Source organism: Lycorma delicatula, chromosome 4 (assembly GCF_047948215.1).
Source record: "Lycorma delicatula isolate Av1 chromosome 4, ASM4794821v1, whole genome shotgun sequence".
Taxonomy (NCBI): Eukaryota; Metazoa; Arthropoda; class Insecta; order Hemiptera; family Fulgoridae; genus Lycorma; species Lycorma delicatula.
In genome coordinates this window covers 76,492,025-76,513,788 of record NC_134458.1, presented here as the reverse complement: position 1 = coordinate 76,513,788, position 21,764 = coordinate 76,492,025, and the positions used below count along the sequence as shown (strand labels likewise).

Below are 21,764 nucleotides of genomic sequence, written 5' to 3'. Positions count from 1 at the left end.
GTTACAGTCACAAATGTTTACAGTAACTCCGATATTCGCAGTTACTGATTGTACGAATATAACTGATCGTAAAAATCAAAATGCAATCAAAAAAATCTTAACTGATAATGAATTTTACTCAATGAATTAATTAAATTTTTCATCATAATACTTCAGTGTAACAACGCATGACTGCACATAAGTTTTTATTTTTACCCCTCTAATGCTTCTTAAAAGTCAACAGGACTTGCTTAAACCAATGAAAAACCTATTATTGGAATTTAGTAAAAATTTACAGTTCCATTTCACCTTAACCAAAATGATATCAGATCACACTCAATAGCTTTTTTATAATTAATTTTCAAGAAATTTGTTGTATACTACTAAATGTATCTAGCAGTTGTTTTTTGAACCAAATAGTCATATGTGTTCTGTAGTTATTAAAATTAAAAAACTTAATTTACATCAATAATTACACTCAGACATTGGTTTTGGCTAGTCATGCTATGATTACTGATTACCAATAAAAATGTTTACTATTTTGTTACTTTTAAATATTTTTCTTAAATAATATACGAGTAAAAGATTAATTTTTAGACTTTTATCACAGACTGATTACTGACACAGTCTGGAACTGTGCTGATTATCCCAAATATATTTCATTCAGTGTTCATTATTTCTACAAGAAAATATTTTGAAGGAAGTACAATGAAATCCAAGTATGATGTGAGACGACAATAATCAAATATTGCTACACATTGATCATAAATTATTTGGTAGATACGGGATGAAAATTACAAATTTCATCGTCAATAATTTTGACCAATATTTCATATAACCGGATAATGAAAGTGAAACTGAATTGGAATTTAAACATTTAAAACAGGCAAACACGTTAGAGAATATAAATTATAAATGAACATACAAATTATTCTATGGCAAATTCTCAGCTCCTTCTCATCTAGTGAAAAACATTTATGATTTACCTTATCGTACTCCATTCCAAAGTTAAGTAAAAACAGTTTGGTAAATATATTTTATTTAACTGTTTCTTGACTAAAATCTTACAAAATTATATTTTAAATATATGATCAAATAATAAAAATAATTATTATCGAACCTGTATTAGCCACTTTTCAATAGCTCCTTTTGTTTTTTCTGTTGAAATTGATTTCCTAAATTTAACATGTTCTCCTTCAGAACTGAACATACCATAGATCATTAAAGAGTGACTGAATCCAAGTTTATGAATTCCCTCAAAACATTTTATCAAATGAGGCTGAACTTTTAAGGGTTCAGTAGAATGACTAAGTATCTCAAGTAATTCATCATTTGACAGAAAGAAGAATCTGTGAACACATAATTTTATGTAATAATTTAATTCATAACATATTAATTACAATGACTGAATGAAAAGCATCTAATTTTTTTTATTACTAGCAGATGATAGAAAACAAACTCATGATACTCATTTGAATCCCTGAATATCATTGTCTAAAGAACCACACAAATCAATTAATTAAAGTACATCCCTTGTTTTCAAATATCACACCAGTTCTGCTTTTCAACTCAGTTTTTTAAACAATAAACCAAAGAAGCAAATTTATTAAATATAACATTTTTAAAACCAGTTGTGAGTATTAATAGTGCTATATTTAATAAATTTTCATACATTTGTCATAAAAAAATTGATAGTTTTTTATCATTTTTATCATCTACCATCATAGACAAATATACAACAAATTATGTTTATGGAAATAAATTTATTTAAACATGTTTTTAGAAAAAAATAGTGATTAAAACTAATATATTGTATATAAATTAACACAATAACATATTCTATATAATTAAAAACTTGTTTACTTTAACAACATTTATTTATTTTCCATTGAAAAAATTATACTTTTGAAAAGTTTCAAAAATGAGAAAATATTTTCAAATTTTATCAGTTTAATTTTTTTCATTACATATTTAATCGTTTTTTTATGTTACTTATAATTTTTTGTGTGGTATTCATCTTATTTTTCTTAATGAAAACTTTTTGTTATACTGCATTCAAAATTTCTGTTGGGTAAAACAAATTTTAATTCCCAGAATTTAAAAAACAAAAAAGAAATATGAAATGAAATGAAAAAAAATGCTTTAGAGACAAAGTTAGCAAATTAGTATTAAACATACCTATCGAATGAGCATTTACAGAACACAAAGATGAAATCTGAAAATATGTTTGTTCTTCTGTAAAATAAACCTAATGAATACTGATGAAGTATACCCTATTGTAACTTTAACCACATCTCATGGCAATCAAAAATTAAATTTAAAAAAAATAAAATGTAAAAAACAAAATATTTTTTTAGATATTTCCAGCTTAAGAATACATAAGTTATTTACTTTTGTTTTATGAAATTTATTTGATTTTTAATATGTGGGTTCATATCTACACTTATGTAGAGCAATACTGAACAGAAAATGAAACTGTACATCATACCTAGGGAAAACCAGTCTTTTCTTCTCCAAATAGCGAGAAACACCAACATTTATTTTCTCAATTACTGCCATGCAGTGTTCTAATAATTCTAACAAATTTGGTGCTGGTCCAGTTATGATAGCAGTACGATCCTTAAGTAATAAATTCATTACATATTTGTACTTTGTGTCCACATCCTGTAAATGAGAATCAAAACTTTACAAAGATGAAAAAGATTTAATTATTACTAGAACTACAAAAAAGTCACAGATAATTTAGCTGAATTCATTACCAGCAACAAAATTAAATAAGCTTGAAATCTGAAATATTATATTGCAACTTGAAATAACATCAATTCCATTTCAATATACTTGCTTTTCTTCTTTATTTCATCATTAACTAAAATGTACTTCTCAAATTTGAACAAAATATAAATGTATTTGTACATCATTTAATACAAAATATAAATGAATTTAAACAGGTTTAGATTTATTTGACTTCAGAAATATCTTTGAACAGCCCTTCTGTCCATTTTACTATTAGTTACAATCTCTCCAGTTTAGATGATACATACATTTCTATATTTATTGATGTTTGATACAGATTTTTTTTTTACAAAAAAAAAGATTTTTCACACAACTTACAAAAGCCAATACCAAACAGAAATATGGTATTAAGACTAAACAAAACACATATTATACTTATTACATAACATAATTATCAAAAATTGCAACCAGGCTTTAAAAAATTCACAATAAACTACATTTTTAGTAAAAAAAAAAAAAAAAAAAACAGATATAGATTATAATTTATGACTAAGTAGTATAAATACAAATTTACTTAGCTGAAAATAAATGAAACTCACCTGAAAACTCTTTGCTTCATTTGGCAACTGCAACCTAATAAATTCAGAACTAAAGATTGGGTACAGATGTAACCATTCAGATTGTACTTTTCCCCAGACATTTAGGGTTTTATTGAATCGTACCAACTTGTCATACCAAGCTTTCACTTCATCTAAGATAAGAAGCAAATGATAACATACAGAATGTAAAATAAACAATACTCTTTTTATGTTAAAAACATGAAAGTAATACCTTAAACAAAAAAGTAAATTCATATCAAAGTAATCTTGCATGCAAAAACTGGATTACAATATAATTTCTGACAATAATATCTTTTGCTAATAAATTTATAACAATAAGATTTTGATTTGATCTTAGGTCTTGCAATATTTTGGCACATTAAAAAAGCAGCAAAAATGCTTAATACACATCTGTAGACTTTTAAAGTAAAAAATTATCCCCACATTTTACTGATTTATAACTGAAATGACGTGTGATAAAATTAATTTGAAACTGTGCAGAAAACGAAAACATTACAGTATGATGATTCCAATTTAATTTAGCATAAATCATTCCAAGAAAAAACACTTTTAACATAAAAATGAAGTAAAAATAACTAAGTAAAAATTGTGAAAAATGATATATTTACCTTAAAAATAAAAATGTTAAGAGTTAAAAAAAAATTAAGTACATTACCGCTATATTAAAATTTCATCAAGTAAAATAGAAAAAATATCTTACCTCAATGTATTTTTTCAATACCAGATAAGCTACCATCTCTTGAACTATTGTCATAGTTTCCCAAAATTATTACAATATCTTCAATAATATTTTCACACAAATGCTTCCAATGGATTTTTCTTTTCTTTAATTACATGTTGAATGCAATTTTTTCAAGCATAACACCTATAATTTTTTTTCTTTACATCACTTAACTTAAATGTTGCGTTATTACTCCCAATGTAGCCTTTGACTTGTGCGCATTTCAGTTATATCGGGTAAAAATTCCAATGATATGGAGGAAGACGCAACACGATGCAGTTTTTGATTTTGCAATTTCATCTATTTGATAATGAATATATCTTTGTTTAACTGATTTTACTATTTTTAAAAGTTCTAATTTTAACATTTCTTCTGTGTACCCAATTTTAACCGTTCGGCAAACTCCGATTTTTCGGTTGAAGCATTTGGAATTTTTTCACTTTTCAGGCAATATTACAGCGCATTATCCATTACCATGACAAATCCTTCAGCAACAATTTCGACAAATTTTTTTAAACCGCTGTATAAATTGTCATCATTCATTTCATCGTGATAATCTTGGGAAGGTCTGGATTCAAGTACCCATAAACCACTATTCAAAACCCCATTTTTACTTCCTATGTGTGTTACTATTAATTGTTACCTTATCCAGCCGATTTTTCACCCAGGTTTACAAACCTTTCACAAAAGCGTCTTTTGCGTTCTTTATTTCTTAATCCACCCATCCTTTTCTTGTACATATCCCTCATTAATCCAGATTTCATCTAGACAATAAAGATTGTCTTACCCTCTTCAAGAAATCACTTATTCTCTTAAATTTTCTCTACACCATGAAATAATATATTTGCGTTCAATCAATAAAGAATTATTTTTTCTGAACATGAAAGAAGAATTCATTGATTTTAATGCACGATGTAATGTACTTAAAAAATCGGCAGTTCAGAATCGGTATTTTGTACAGCAATTAATATTTTCTTCAAGTTAGGAAGCTCGTTATTGAAATAAAATGAATGAAATTTTTCCTGATAGCGGTTTTAGTAAAATTGTCCAATTTTCAATTTGTTTTCATACGCATTCGAATCTTTTTAGAGCTAACATGTTTACCTTCAATTTTTTGTTTCTTTATTATATTAAAAATTGTTCTTTCGCTAACGACTGTTGCATTACTTGCTTTCTGACCAATGTTTCTGACTGCAGTTTCAGAGTTATCTTGTTTTTACGTTACTTGCACTTTTTTTGGAGCTACTTATGGGTTTTCCCGGTTTATGTTTCACAACAGAATCACTCATTATTATGGCACCAAAACACAGGATAAATTAAAATTAATGAAAATAACACTGAATAAAACCGGTATAAAAATGAACTATAAAACTGTACCGTACCGTACAGATAATACGTTAGCATAAATTGATAAATTGAAATACTTTCTTTCACTGAACTGAATAATTTTATGAAGCGTTACACATGTTATCGTTGTTAAACATCAAACAAAGACTCAACAAAATTTTTAACTGCTTATCATCGGCATGATCATCATCAGGCTTATCATTGGCAGTGTCACGGCGCCACACAAGTGACAGCTTACAGAACATTATTATACGCATTAAGTAATAATTTCACTTGCACGTGGAAGTGACAGAATGATTCGACTTAAACTACTGAGATAATACTCATACGTGCTGAAATTCAAATTTATGTCAGCTGTACCGTTTCGTGAGATATTCTATTTAAATACAATTTGAAATCAAGAACATAATGTAAAAGTTAGTTTACTGTGATGTGCCTTTTTTTTGTCAACTATACCAAGCTACTTATGTCATGTAAACATAGAACATATAATACAGACCTTGTAATTGTCTATAATGCAGTTTTACTGTGGAGGACTGTAAAGATTATATATTCTTCTCTAACAAATGGCTGAGATTAGTACAAGTTTTAATGGAAACCCTTCTTTCCTTCAAATCTTCATAACTCTTTTTTGCATCCGATAATTGGAATTGTATGGCTATGTGCACACTATACCACAAGTGTTGTTAAAATACATGGTTCAGTGAAATAAAAAGTCTTACCTTTATTCAGAGTAAATATAATAATAGCAATATGCTGCTTAAATATACTTTAACGCTAACTTTTATCTCTTAAAAATATATTTTTAAGATATACTTTTATCTCTTAAAAAGTTTACAGAATGTTGAAATTGTACCACAAGTAGAACAAGAAGAAAATGGGGTACATTTTTATGCAAAATTTGCCATAATTCCTAAAGCTTTTCAGCAAATAAATTAAAACTCTCAACAGAAACACAGAAAATAATAAGGTTTAATACGGAATAAAACTCATTTTTTTCATTGAGTCGTCTATTAGCTATAACTTCAAAATTAAGCATTTTCTTTTACGAGGCATATTAAAAGAAATTAAATAAATAATGTAATAAACCAGCAAAGTGTTTTTTTGGAGTATTTTCTTTTGTATCAAAATAAGAAGTTGAAGATCAAAATTTTGGAGATTTTCAAGTTAATCAAAAGCTATAATTTATATAATGGTTGGTAATGCAGCAAATTGGATGCCTCTTTACCTCATTTTGGTTGAATAATCCAATGATGTTTCTAAAATGTTCATATTTCATGTTTATAAATGGTAAATACCTTATATTAAATCTTTATTAGAATGCTTTCAATGGAGTAAATTTAGCTTCTAATAAAACTGGAATAATGAATTCAGTAATTTAGAATGAAATTTCTTACGTTCAATTGGCTTAACAAATGGAGATCCTCTCATAGACAATGTCTTGGCAATGTGGTCATCTAGTAGACTCTGTATATCATCAACTTGTGTTATAATTAGGAGATCTGTTTCCCTGAAACAAAATAAAATATTATGTTAGAGAAACTTATGCAAATAAAATAACCGTGTTAAGTTTCATAATACATATTGTAGTATTTTATGGAAATAAAACTTTATGATACAAAAAACATTACTCGGTGACAATAATAGAAAAAAAATTTTAATAAGTTTTTTGTTCTGTGTGAAAAAATAAACTACACCGCTTACAGAAAGACAATTCTGGAACATTCGTATTTTCTCAGGGAATAGCATCCTAAAAACTGAAGGGGATACACTAAGAATAAAATTTCAATTTCTGAAGCCACACTTAAAAAACTAGTTCATGTAGATTACTGAATAATGATCTCCAGGTGAGAGCAGTTTCACTGCATCCTGTTAGTATTTATTAGTGACTAATTAGTAAAGAAGTTACACTTAAAATGTATGACAAAAATAGACACAAAATAAGATTTTTAACAGAAAATTTATAACAATATTCCTTGCTTAAAAAGCATTATTAACTTACTTAAATGAACACACGTTGAATAAGACATTCTTCCATTCATCATACATTTTTCTTAAATTCTGTTCTAATTGGAGTTCTTTATCAGCAGCAACACTTATAAGCTCCAACCTAAAAAAGATTATTTAAATTAGTTTACAGCAGTATATTAGATTCAGGCTAAGCGTACTTGTACTACACAATTTAATAAACTAACAACATTCTAATAAAACAAAAATAATATGATGAAACGAAGCAGAATTAAAAACTATAACAGAAAAATTATTGTATTAAATATCTTAGATGTTTCTTGAAAATTATAAAATCACAAAATAATATACAATTTTTGTCAAGTGGATAAGAACTTTTTGCTAATCTCAGAAAGAATAAGTGAAATTAATAATAGGAAATGATGGGCAGAGGACATTTGAAGGCAGTTGGTTATTTTAAATAAGTTCTCTAGGTGATTTAATAAGTGATAATTATAGATCCATCAAAAAATATTAATAGACTAATACCCAACAAACTGTGGCTGTTCATCTGAGTGTAAGAAAAATTTATATAAAAAAATATTATGTACTGGAGAGAATTTATAGTCATCAAGAAGCTATTTAATGCTATTATATAGAGTAAAATGTGTAAAATTTAATGAAAAACTGGTTTGCTGTAAGGAGGATGAAGTAAGAGAGAGAGAGAGATATGAGTTATTTCATTTTTTTTTTATAAAAATCAAGTATTTGTGATAAAATAGAAGATGAAATAATGTAAGCTCCAAATGAAATGAAGTGAGAACAAGTAAGATGTTCCACTCGCATTTTTTATATGTTTATACAATAAAAAATAATAAAGGAATTTAAAGAAAAATCTAAGAGTAGTAGTTATACAAGGAGAGAAAAAATGTTGAGATTCAGTGATTCTTTTATCAGACACGAAAAAATATTTATAGGAAATATTGAATGGTAGGAGGACTCAATGTTAACCCTCAATTTGGAAATAATGAACAGTAAGAGAAATATAATGAATTATGATAAACGGGAAAATAAGTATATAGTTATAAATAAATATACAATGATACAAATAATAATACGGTAATCAAGCGTTAAGAATTAATACACAAAGAGCTGAAGAAATTTGATTTTTTTACTATTTGTTAGTTTGAAACATAGTTTTCGAAATTACGAAAAATTAAAAAAAAAAATCTTTCTGGCATCAGAAAATGAATAAGAGGAATAAAAAATGGCAAATAATGGAAGCTTTTAAAATGTGATGGAGGATGCTCAAAATGGGGTTGATAAAGTTTCATCGCGCGGCGTAATTTTGAGGTCTTTAATGTTAGAAACCAGTTGGCCACTTACGTCGGTATGGCTGACGGACGAAGGGCCTTTTCAGGTACAAATATTGACATTACCATTAGTAGGGACATACCTGGCAGAATCCTTGACTGGTCTGTGGTCGACAACTGTTCTAGCGATCATCAATTGATACTTTTTGAAACAGCGAATGAGCTGCGCGATGACCATGAGGGATACTTTCCTGATCAGGGGCGCTTCCTGCATAGGAAGGCAGGCTGGCCGAAGTTCTCCTCTATGTTGAAGTCCAGACTGAAGATTTTTTCTCGAGACCTTGACGGCCTACCATTAGATGTCCTGGCAGAAAATTTCACTTCTGCGGTGGTGGCGGCAGCTGAAGCCGTCATTCCTAGAAGCACTGGCCAGAAACGTATATCTGGTTGGTGGTCTCAAAATCTGACAGCAATGAAGTAGTCTGTGAATCGACTCAGAAGGGCTGATCAGAGGGTGATCCTGATCGGCGTGCGGCCATAATTGCAGATTACTGTGGAAGGAGGGCTAGGTATTTTCATAGCATTAGGTCCTCCAAGTGTAATTCCTGGCGTTCCTTCGTTCAGGAGCAAGGGAAAAGAGATCTTTGGGGCATTGTATACAGAGCCCTTGGGCATAAGTGCAGGAAAGATGTCCTCTTGTCAGATTTATCCACCCATGAGTGTGGTAATTGATAAGGACTGTGTCCTTAACATTCTGCTGAATGATTTGCTACCGGATGACACTATGGTGGATGAGGTTTCATACCACCGGTGTGTCAGACAGGAAGTCGCGGTTTTCGAGACCGACTTACAATCTTCTGAGATCAATGAGGCAGAGGTGCGTCTACAGTATGGCACGGCACAAGGCCCCCGGATATGATTGTATCACAGTGCTTGTCTGAGCGCTTCCAGTAGTTCTTGGTCCTCTAACTAGAATTTATAATAGGTTGGTACCAGTGGCCGGCTACTTTTCTGCGTGTTGGAAGTGTGGAGACTTGGTATTGTTGTTCAAAGGTGGCAACAAAGATCCTACTGTTATTTCCTACCGTCCACTGACGCTCTTGCCTGTTATTGGTAAAGATTTAGTGTCCTATATTTGCGTATTAATGTTAGATTGGTCCACTGATCATTTGCTAATGGACAACCAGTATGGCTTCCAACCGGGCAAGAGCACTGAGGATGCCATACTAAAGGTGATTGATATAGCTTCCTCTAGTTCATGCAAGTATGTATTAGGGAACTTTCTGGACATATCCAGGGCATTTAATAACTTATGGTGGCTCTCTGCCCTGTTTGAGATGCAGAAGCAAAAATGTACATGAAATGAATTAGAAGTGCTCTCAAGTTATTTCAGACATGCAGCTGTTTCCCTGCGTGATGGTGGCTCGGAGGTTCGTAAGGCCCTAACTAAAGGATGCCCTCAGGGCAGTGTTCTGAGTCCCTTTCTTTGGATTACAGAATTCGATTCCATGTTGCATTTGAAGTTGCCATGTGGTTGTCGTGTCATCGCTTATGCTGACGACGCGCTGCTGCTGATTGAAGGGGATTCGTGTAACGAGTAGAGTTCTGAGCTGCTCATGCTTATGAGATACTCCAGCTGTGGAGTCTCCAACATAAAATGTTTTACAACTCAGAGAAAACCACAATGATGTTGCTTAAGGGTGAATCCGGGTTTGGATGGCTAGTCTCCACATACAGTACGTTTCGGCTCAAAAGTACCTGGGTGTTATCCTTGATGAGAATTTTCGGTTCAAGGAACACCTACAGTAAGTAGCAAAAAGAGCGGGGCCTTCCTTGCGGTGTGTAGGTCTGCAGAGTTTAATCGGGGTATTTGATCGTGATAGGATCCCGGGTTGGCTAGGGTTCTGGCCTAGGCACTGGATTGGTTGGAGGTAGGCGCATTGGCATCGTGCCACGGTTATATTGGTATTGTTTGATTCGATTTTGAGCTCCCGCTGGCCGCGCTGCCAGGGTATGGTAGGCCGTGCGATCGGGGGCGTGGCTTCGTTCCGCCAGTGATAGTCCCTGATTGTGACCTGGTAATGCTGCGCGAGACTCCATGATGAGAGTGGGTGGGAGTTTGTCCCCGGCTCCTGCGCGGACCGGAATGAGGTTACGTTCCCCTTATTATATGACCTAATTTGGTCGATTTATTTGGGTGTAGGTCTGAATTTCTATGTTGCGTAAAACAATTTTGATTGGTATGAGTGTAGCACTGATTTAACTTACAACTTGTTCGCTTTCACAGTCACGAACGGTGTTGTCAAATTTGGACTAGGCGCAGGGTCCGTGCTTCCGCGGTCTCGGTTAGTTAGTTTGAGGGAATCATGCTAGGTTGGATGTGAAGATGTCTGTTTGAGGCCTACGTGAAGGCAAAATTTGGTTTTTATTTTAGTGATGCAAATGTGCCAAGGCATTTCTATTGGTGGCATCGTGACTGAGGCCTGGCTGATGACTGAGATGTAATCAGTTAGAGGGTCTAAAGACGACCTCTGGTAAATCCCCTCAGGGCTCGGAATGGAGGAGGTGGTGTGGTGACTGGTAATGTCACAAGGTGGGTGTCTTCCCTCTAAGGGGTTGAGATGTTTAAAACAAAGAGGTTTTAAGAGATTGAATATGAGAATTTTGCAAAAAGAACAACTGCACTGGTAGATTAATAATTCAGTTCTAGTAAGAAGTTTAAAACATAAAAACTCTACAATGAAAAACAAACATTAGATTATGTAAAGTGGAAAATTTTAACGAACAAAATTTTTTAGGCTAAAAAGAGTAGCACTACACTGAGTGAATTTGAAAAATGTTTCAGATCTTTTAAATGACAAAATAGTACAAAATGAGGAAGAAAATAAACTCAGGATGTGTACTACAATAAACATTTGTGAACTTAAAACAAACAGCAAATATCACTCTATGAAAAAGAGAAAACAAATTATATTTCATATTTTAAATCTCTCTATCTATCTATCTATCTATCTATCAATCTATGTATATGCATCTCTTTCTCACCCTACCCACATAAACAGAAACATTTATTTGTGCACATGTACAAATAAACCAAAATGTAATTACAGAAATTAACAATCTAGTTATATAGATTTCAATGCAGGATTGTCAAAATATTTTGTACTGACTTATCTATTTGGCTCCTCAGTTTCTTTATACTCATGTATCTTGCTATAGTGCTACCTGCATTAGGAGTTAAATTAATTCCAACCAGTTGTGACATCTCGATCCAATGCCGCTCTTGCAAATTAGGGTTACGCAGTATTCTTACCAAATTAATGTACGGCTAAAAAAAATCAGAAAAAAACAATTTGGTATTACAAAACTGAAATTATAAATAGTAAGTCATTCTCTAACAAGAAAACATACACATGTTGATTTTTTTTTTACATTTTTTAAATTATTTTTTTTAATATCCATGTACAATTCAGTAAAATGTTATTTTATTAAATAGCACAAGTCATAGTAGCAATACTTGATACTATGACTGCATAAGAATTTACAAATTTTAAGAGTAATTTTTATTCTGTCAATTTTGTAACTGAATTTATTATTTTTTCATGAAATTTTGTTTATAAGTAAGTTTATATATTCCTAAATGTGACTTTTTTCAAAGTATCCAACTTTAACTCAAACATGTGTGAATCTATCATTGAAGTTTATAATTATCAGGACAAGCTTTATAATTTGTAATTATTTCTTTAACCTTATCTTAGCTGAATGTTGTATTTTAACTGTAATGTATTGTGAAAAGTATTTTCCTACTTAATTAATGATCTATATGTTATTTTGGATATCTAATGTAGTTTTCTTGATTCAGAGCTTGTAGGTAGCTGTTTCCTTTGTTAGTGTAATGAGTGTACCTATATAGTATGTTATTGCCAGGCCAGGATTTATTGTTTATTAGAACCCAACAAAATTGTGGCTCAGGACAGTAAGGAGGCGCTAGTATTACCATACAACTGGTTCAGTCAACCCTCAAAATATCAACCTCCTGCACAAAAAGGCTCACGAAGTCCTAACTGTCTGCTCCACACTCACATCTTTTTGTATAATTTTTCATGATTATTGTAACTTATATTAAAATATATGAAATTGAATCAAATTATAAAAGAAAAGGGCTATAAACAAAAAAATACCACTATTATTTTACATTTGGGCAATGCTATAATGTAGAAAAAAGAAAAAAAAAGAAAATACCTCAAAATTCTTTATGTGTTGAGTTGTTTCATTAATTAGTCTTAAAGGAGCAGGAAGTTTTTCCAGATTGTCAACCTCATCTGTTGACCCCTTAAAGATGTTTAGAGGAAAATTATTTTTTTCATAAGCTCTACATTTCAATTTAAACTGCTTATGGAACTGAATAAATTCTCTGGAAAAATTTAACAATTGTAGATTTTATTTATAAAATTACATTTTTTCTATTTCATAATAATAATAATAATAACAATAACGATAATGATAACGTTAACGATAACGATGACGATAACAATAATAATACTAATAATGCCCTGAGGTAGATAATCCCCACGTCCGTAACACAACATCTACATTCTACGTCCAGGGCGGCAACAGCTGTACTTACGTACAATACATATAGCTGGCTAACGGGGCTTCGAGTAACTTCCTCGAATATGTTTCTCCTTTTTGACTTGTTTCCACCTTCAGGTCACCAGATGGATTGGAGTTTACAGCCACCTACAGATTATGGACAACTAAACGATTTGGAAATGGACTCATACAATATTTAGAGCTGGCGATGTGGCGGCCAGGGTCAATGTTATTGCAGGTGTAATGGAAACCCTTCCGTTGTCCACATACCCCCTGCGATGGCAAGCATGTAGCAATGATGCCCATGTATGTCAGTGCATTGGAGCTCTGAAAGCTTCGGTGAGTAGGAGCCTGGAATCAGTGCAGAGATTGCGCATCTGGTCTCTGCCAGGACATATGCCAGTTCCACTGGAGTACCAGATCGGACCTCCAAGGTTAGTAGCCCTGGAGTGGGGATGTACCCCAGCGGCTAGCCTTGCTACAGAAGGGATCAATGTAAATGGATAGTCTTGAACAAACAAATGTGGCAGAGGGTGCACGTAAACACTCTCATTTAGAAACAGCTGATTTGTCACAAGTGAAGAAGAAAAAGAGCAAGGAGACAGATAAAATTAGAAAAGATGTTGATGGAATCAGTAGAGACTTAAGAAAAACTTTGTTTGGCAATAATGTTCCTAAACCAAGATTTTTAATTATTACGAAGGAGAATCAAAAATTCCAAAAGGTTAGCCCATTCTTAATTGCTAGAGATATAGCTAATTGTGCTGGTGTCACAATGTCAAGGAAATCCGGAAGACTTTTAATAAATTGCACGTCGAAACTATTAACAACAAAGCCAAAAAGTCCAGTCATTGAAGAAGATTGGTGAATTTGTGGTATCTGTGCAACTGCATGGCACCCTTAACTCATCCAGAGGAGTTGTTTGCTGTGATCTTCTAAAGTGTACAGAAGAAGAAATAATACAGGAAATGTCTAGTCAGGTTGTGATTCAGTGTCGCAGGCTAAGTATGAGAAGAAATGGTGAGGTCCTTCCTTTGGCCTCGCATGTATTGACATTCAATAGGCTTAATCTTCCTGAAAAGGTATGAGCTGACATACATCGACTTGATGTACATGCATTCATTCCGCAGCCTATGAGATGTTTTAAGTGTCAATGATTCGGACACACTGCATCCAGATGTGAAACGCAAGAAATTTGCGTGTGTGGAATGAAAACACATGATAGTGATCCATGTAAAGACCCCCCAATCTGCATTAACTGCAAAGGGCACCACAATTGCCAATCAAGGAACTGCCCAGTATATAAATTGGAAACGGTCATTCAGGAAGTTAAAACGCTTCAAAAAGTAAGCTATCCTGAAGCAAAGAAAATTGTCAATCAACAAACACCTCGACCATCAACCACTTATGCAAAAGCAGCTGCTGCCCCTTCCTCATCTAAAATTAACGTGGAGCAGTTGCTTAGTTTGATTTTACCAAGTCTTGCGGCAATGATAGAAAGAATCATTGGTACAAAGATTGAGTCAAGTCAGCAGATAGAACCAATTAAACATGTGAAGACTCATTCCCAGACTGACGTCGTTGATATAAGGAATGTACCGGTGCAGTGTAAAGAACCAGCAAAACCTGCGACCATGACTCCACCAATCAATATAATAAATAAAGATCATGATATATCTGGAAAAGGCAAAAAAATCACTCCATCGTCGAGTCATAAGGCAAAGGAGTTTGTGACAAGAGTACAGGAAAAATCTGAGTGTAGCGAAACAGAGGTGCAAGTAATTATAGAGAAAGCACCAGACACAGATGATATAAAAACTGTGCCTATAGAGCCTCCAAAAGCTCAGAGAACAGCTACGTGAGAGCGTCTATTTCAGCCGGCCCCAGCATACCCTTAGAGATTGAATCCAGTTCATCAGCTGCCGAAAATGCATCGCTTGCAAGTTTAAATTCAATAAAACGATGCTAACTGAACCAACAAAGCTTTCATCACCTGATGTCAGCCGGACAACATCATTGGCATCAGAAAGAGAAGAAGATGCCATGTTCGAGGCTTCAGACACGCTATCATCAGACATTGAGGCCGTAAGAAGAATGGAAAAACGGTGCAAGAAAGGATGGCCAAAAGGAAAGCCTAGGCGTTATCACATTATCCAACATAATGTGATTAATTTTTGTATTTTTTTTTTCATTTTTATAAACAAGAAAGACCTATGTTCTAATTGTATGAGAATGAGAAATTTAAGAATTTTTTTTTAAAGTGGGATGGGGCTAATGACCAAAGTAGTTGATGCCCCTAAAAAAAAAAAAATAATGTTTGTTTTAGTTTGAAGATTGTACCTTCTAGTTTTACCCATAAAATGCTAGAACAGTTCTTTTTTTTAAATTGATTAGGATAACTTTACCCCCTTTGATGTGATTTACAAATTAAATTTCATCCGTTTTCCATTCTACAAGCTTCCTGAATATCATGGATTGGATCATTAACCATCCAGCTTTCTACCTATTGCTCTCCAAATAACTATTTCTCTTCTGTTATTTTCTTCATTCCATGACCCTTTCTCTTACTTTTCTCAAATATATTATAAAATTACCTCCACCTAGATTTACCCCTAAGATGCTACCTACTTCTTTTGTTTTAAAAACTATCTGGTTAGCTTCCAAATCCTGCATTCTTTTTAGATATCTGAACCATTAAATCTGATGACATATATGTAATAAAAGGTCTAGGGAATGTGTACTTATGTATGTCCATAACTGCAAATCTAATTCCAGTAAATCACCCAAAGCAGATAAATCATATCTTTCTATTATTCTTTAAACATTAATTTTTCTTCTTAATGTTAATAAAATAAAATTAAGGTATAAATTAAAATGTAGAATAACTTCATTTGATAAACAAGAAAGTGTATGGTAGAAAAATAATTCGCTTTCTAAATGTATTTATGCAATTGGGTCAACGATTTGGAAAGAAAAGTCACTTCTCGTGTCGGTTCAAATAAGAACTGGATAAAAATTGAGAAATTCATGACTGGAAATATAGACTAATATTACATAATACAGAAACTATTCTGGAACAATAGTTTCATGGTATATAAAAAAATCACAGTGCTTTTTATGAACTATATCAGATCTGGAACGACTACCAGAAGAAAGAAATTAGGAATCAGATGTGTTACTCAGAATGTTTTCTGGTAACACAAATTGTCAGGATGTGTTTTGAATATTTTACAATTTGTCACTTTCTGAATCATGAAAAATATTCATTCCAAAAAAGTAATCACCTTTCTCCATTAAACTGTAAATACATGTAATATGAAAATACTATCTGAAAGTTACCAGTTACTTAAGTGAAATGTAACAATAAATATAGCCTAGCACAGAAAGTAAAAAACAAATAAAAAGTAAAAAAAAAAAAATTAAGAATAAAAACTTATTAACAAGTTTATTACTTACTTCAAGAAGAAGTCTCCCCAATGTTCTACATCTTTAATAAACAGCAGATCCCACTGACCATGCAAAATAAATGTTTTTTTGACATACCAGTTATAGGCAGTAAAGATCAGTTTGGCTAATGGTTCAATGGCATCCTGTAAAAAAATTATAAAAACAATTACTAATAAAATTTAAATGGCTGAAGATACATTTAATGTATCAGTTTCAATAAATTACTGGTAAGCAACGTTCAGATAGTCTTCCTGCTTATTGCAAGAATTTATTAGGGGCCATTGACCACAACTACAGACTTATCAAAAAAAAATTGCCAATAGTAGACTTATCTGATATGTACAAGTCTTTACAAGAATTATTAGACCACTTGAACTAATATGAATTCTAAGATATCAGCAAGTTAAAAAGAAATTAATGACAACTCATCTTAATGATGGAATAAAAAAAAAATCATTTGGTTGATAAAAATTTGTTACCATTTATTTCTTACATTACATGACTGCTTAACTGTAAAATTAAAACGAGTGGAACCACCACGTGCTGCTTAGAATTTTTTTCTCAATACATTTTACCATGTATCACTATTATAAGTGTCATTCCAACAATTCATTAATTTAGACTCCATTCTATTTTATCACTTGTAAAAACACATCTACATACTGTGGAGGAAAATCCAGAGTCATTCTTAAAGTTGTAGAAGAAAAATAGGTTTACGCTTATTTAAAATAGCAAATATCTAGAACCCCTATTATTCATACTATTAAACTTGCTATAATTAATGCCATTTTTCCAATTTAAATGACATGTCAAAACAATTACAGAGAATCGATCTATAAATTTATAGAATAATTAAAAATTACCACTAAAACAAAAGTAAACCACTGTAACTGGAAACACTACAGAAATTTATAAAATATATATAAGCTACCTTATTAATATATACTTATTAAGTGTATAAGTGGAGATTAAAAATACTATCTCCTTTTCTGTAATCAGATATAAAAAGAATATTAAACTTTAATATTAATTCTAAATGAAGTATAGGAACAAAACAGTAATGTTTGCATATAAAGTACAAAAATACAAAAATTAATCTTATAAATTTCAGAAAACTATTTGTCAATTTTCATTTTAGAGTGTAAAAAATCAATAGTGGCTCACTTTTAATTCATCAAGTTCTGGGAAGGTTGAAGGTATGTTACCAAATAAATTCTGTTCTCGATGTATCCAATCCACATCTTGCTGTATTTTTTCAATTTTAGGAATGAAACTTTTAATAAACTGTAAGAAAAAATAAAATAAAGAGCATAAGACATCTTAATTTAATATCAGGGTTCACTTCATATTTTTTTTCAAATTCAAAATCTCTACATAAAAATCAACCTTAAAGTAAACAACAATAAGAAATAAAATTTTTTTACTTCCTTGTATGAAGTAAAGGAGGAAGTATTGTATTGCGAAAAATTTTAGTTTTCACATTTCAACAGAATATCCATTTCGACCATCCCTGAACCATTTCGACTAGTTTCAGCATGACATCTGTACGTACATACGTATGTATCTTGCATAAGTCAAAAACGATTAGCCATAGAATGTTGAAATTTTTGTATTTAGGATTGTTGTAACATCTAATTGTGCCCCTCCCCTTTTGATTGCAATCGACTGAACCAAAAATGTGTATAAAGTCAGACCTCTAAATAAATTTGAATTTTTGACTTTTTCTTAATTGCATTAGTAAGCCCTCGAGAGCTTTTCAACAATATATCATAAGTGGTACTTATTTTCATTGGTTTCAGAGTTATAGTCAAAATTTTAATTAATGAAATATTTGGATGTTACAAGGGGATGGCACATCAGTTCGAATCTGACTTCATATTCATACATTTTTCTAAACTTTTTTAATTTAAATACATTGATTTATTAACAACTATTAACCTCTGATTGCAAAAAAAAACTAACAATAAATAATAATTGAATAATAACATTACAGAAAGAAAATCAGAAGTTACTAGTGAAATAAAATTTTATGTACTTTTCATTTTAATTCAAAATTTTTACAATCGGAGGTTGATAATTATTAATAAATCAATATATTTAAATTTTAAAAAAAAATTTTTAATATATGTATATGAAGTCGGATTCGAATCAACATGTGCATGGTTATTTATCTGACACATTCTCATATCACATATCTACTTCAGGGACGTGAAATAAAAATTAGTATATAAACTAATATAAACTAAAATATGGACACCACAAAAAAAGTGATGCAATGTGGTGTCCACCACAATGAAATTGTGTAACTGTCCACTTTATTAAAGAATTGGAGGGTCGTATCTCACTTTCAAATGAAATAAGTTTAAATGAAGTGCAACAAAAAATATGTATATGTAATTCAATAGATGTTCAAGGAAGTCCCATCAGATTTTTTTTTTTTTAGGGACTTATAATAAAAATGTACAAAATTAAAAAATATTAACTTTTTACTAAAATCCTGCCATTCAAAATTCTGCATTGAAAAAAGGATTTCTTTGAAAAGTAATCATTTGTAAAATACACAATTATAAGCTACTAGCTGACCCGGCAATGCCTTGCTATTGCTGGGTTTGAGTATATATATATATATATATACACATATATAGACAGATAGATTAAATGAACACAAATGAAAGTTTCATAAAACATTAAAAAACTGAACATTACTAAACATCACAAAATTTCACCTTTCCTTTTTCACTGTTTCCTCTTCCTCTCTTCCATCTTCACCACTGCCCCTCATCACCACTTCCCCTCGTTCCCTTTTCCCCTTCTTTCCTTCTTTGCAAAAATATTTAGTTTCATGTAACTAATACATATTCTGAATATGAACCAAATCGTACCATAAATACAATTTTTTGAAATATGTCGACCCCAGCACTACCTAGTGGGTCCAAACTAAATCAGAAACCTTCGCGGGCATGTGCACAACAACTCACTAAAGTTTCATCACAATCTGGTGAGTGGTGTAGGAACGCATACGGGACAAACAGACAAACAAACATCCGTATATAAATATATATATGTATATTTATATATATATATATATATATATATTTGTTATATATATGCAACATATATATAAGATTTAATCTAACTACTACAAAAAAGGTAAAAAAAAAGAAAATGTTCAATTTTCTATTAAGTTTAAATTAAACTTAGTTTTAAGTTAAATAAACCTTTTCTGTCTTTTTCCTGTTTAGCCTCCGGTAACTACCGTTTAGATAATTCTTCAGAGGATGAATGAGGATGATATATGTATGAGTGTAAATGAAGTGTAGTCTTGTACATTCTCAGTTCGACCATTCCTGAGATGTGTGGTTAATTGAAATCCAACCACCAAAGAACACCGGTATCCACGATCAAGTATTCAAATCCGTGTAAAAATAACTGGCTTTACTAGGACTTGAACGCTGTAACTCTCGACTTCCAAATCAGCTGATTTGGGAAGACGCGTTAACCACTAGACCAACTCGGTGGGTAAGTTAAATAAACCTAAAGAAGCTAATGTTTTGTTTATAAGATCTTATATTATCTGAAATTTTTCAAGGGGCAATGCAGTGGTTAAATATGGATATACTTGAACTACATTACATTATCTGCTGTCACCTACCATAACAGCCATTATAAACTATGATGCAATATTAGACTTAGTAAAACAATTAACTACAAACATAGAATCGATTGGTTTTGTATTAATTTTAAGAGTAATTAACAAAAAGATCAGATATTCCTCCATGATTACAATTTAAGAAATGTACTTTGGCACAGAATGATAAGGTAAATTACAAGTAGTCAGATACAATGAATTCTAAATAAAAGTGAGAAAAATATAAAACCTTGAGGAATTGATTTACATTTGTAAAGAATGCTTACTATCTTCATCACAAGAGTACTGAAAATAAGGCAAACATATGGAATTTATACATTCTATGAAAAGTACGCCACTGGAGTTCAAACTTCTTAGTGAATACAAAAATTATTAGCAGCTTACTAAGGAAATGCTTAATATAAACACAATGGCAGCTGACCACAGAACACTAAAAACATACAATATATGTTAGTAATTGAAAGGGTTGGCATCAAGAGTGTTCAGATTAACAAAGAGGGAAATTTTAATATTAACTAAGTATACTTATTCAGCACAAATTAAAATAAATAGAATACAACTATAAGAAAAAAAAATAATAATATATAAATACAGAGTAGCACAGAAGTCAGTTTCCCTTGCCAAATAAAAACACAAAATGGAATAAAGTTATTTGATTTATTCAGATTCATGTTTTCAGCACTTTTACTTCCAGGTACTTCAATGAAATTGTTCAAAATCTTTACCTCCATCTTCATTACATTATGATTTATAATCAGTTCATTAATATGTGAAAGGTTTATGTTAATGACACCAATTTATAGTTTTCAAATCACCTAGGTCTTCTGACAGAGAAGAAACAGTATAAATCCTACACAGATAAAAAAGTCACATTGAGCATGGTGACCAGTCAGTGATACTGGAATAAATAATTTGTATCAAATACTGTTTTACCAGCCTCTAATAAATACAAACAATATGCAGAAATACTACACACAGCAATATGTTTAATGATGTGATCTATGGGAATAGGTCTAATAAAACTGGCATTGGTAATTGGTCCTCACCTCACACCTTTCAAATCTCAGGATGCTACTTCTTGAAATATAACATGTATTGTGGAACATCAAGTTGTAAGAGTCAGTTTATCAAACTACACAAATCACTTGTTTCATGGTACGATCCAGTCATCAAAATTTTTCATTTTAAACCTTTTGAATTTCCATTCTGGAATGAGCTTGGGCTTCATCTTGGTGTCCAATTAAAGGAAAAAATGTTATTAACAGAACTGTTATTGATTTCTGATGACACTTCTTCCTTCAGCGTCTGAGCAGGCAGTTGTAATAATTCCTGAATAAAAATAAGATTTTTAATAAACTAATTCTTAAAACAGTTTCCTTTTCCAGAGGATAGTACTTTATGAGGATTTTTGTCTG

At 31.4% G+C, this 21,764-nt stretch overlaps 1 protein-coding gene across 1 annotated transcript in view; it reads right to left on the bottom strand.

Moving 5' to 3' along the window:
• The window catches only part of LOC142322649 (uncharacterized), a 212,341-nt gene that overhangs the window by 112,807 nt on the left and 77,770 nt on the right, over positions 1 to 21,764 (bottom strand). Inside the window, exons 17-24 of the mRNA XM_075361728.1 lie at positions 16,710 to 16,843; positions 12,903 to 13,074; positions 11,831 to 11,988; positions 7,403 to 7,510; positions 6,798 to 6,910; positions 3,312 to 3,463; positions 2,468 to 2,643; positions 1,100 to 1,328 (exon numbers count right to left, since the gene is read on the bottom strand). Of these exons, the coding sequence (XP_075217843.1) occupies positions 1,100 to 1,328; positions 2,468 to 2,643; positions 3,312 to 3,463; positions 6,798 to 6,910; positions 7,403 to 7,510; positions 11,831 to 11,988; positions 12,903 to 13,074; positions 16,710 to 16,843 (1,242 nt within the window). The remainder of the gene's footprint in view (positions 1 to 1,099; positions 1,329 to 2,467; positions 2,644 to 3,311; positions 3,464 to 6,797; positions 6,911 to 7,402; positions 7,511 to 11,830; positions 11,989 to 12,902; positions 13,075 to 16,709; positions 16,844 to 21,764) is intronic.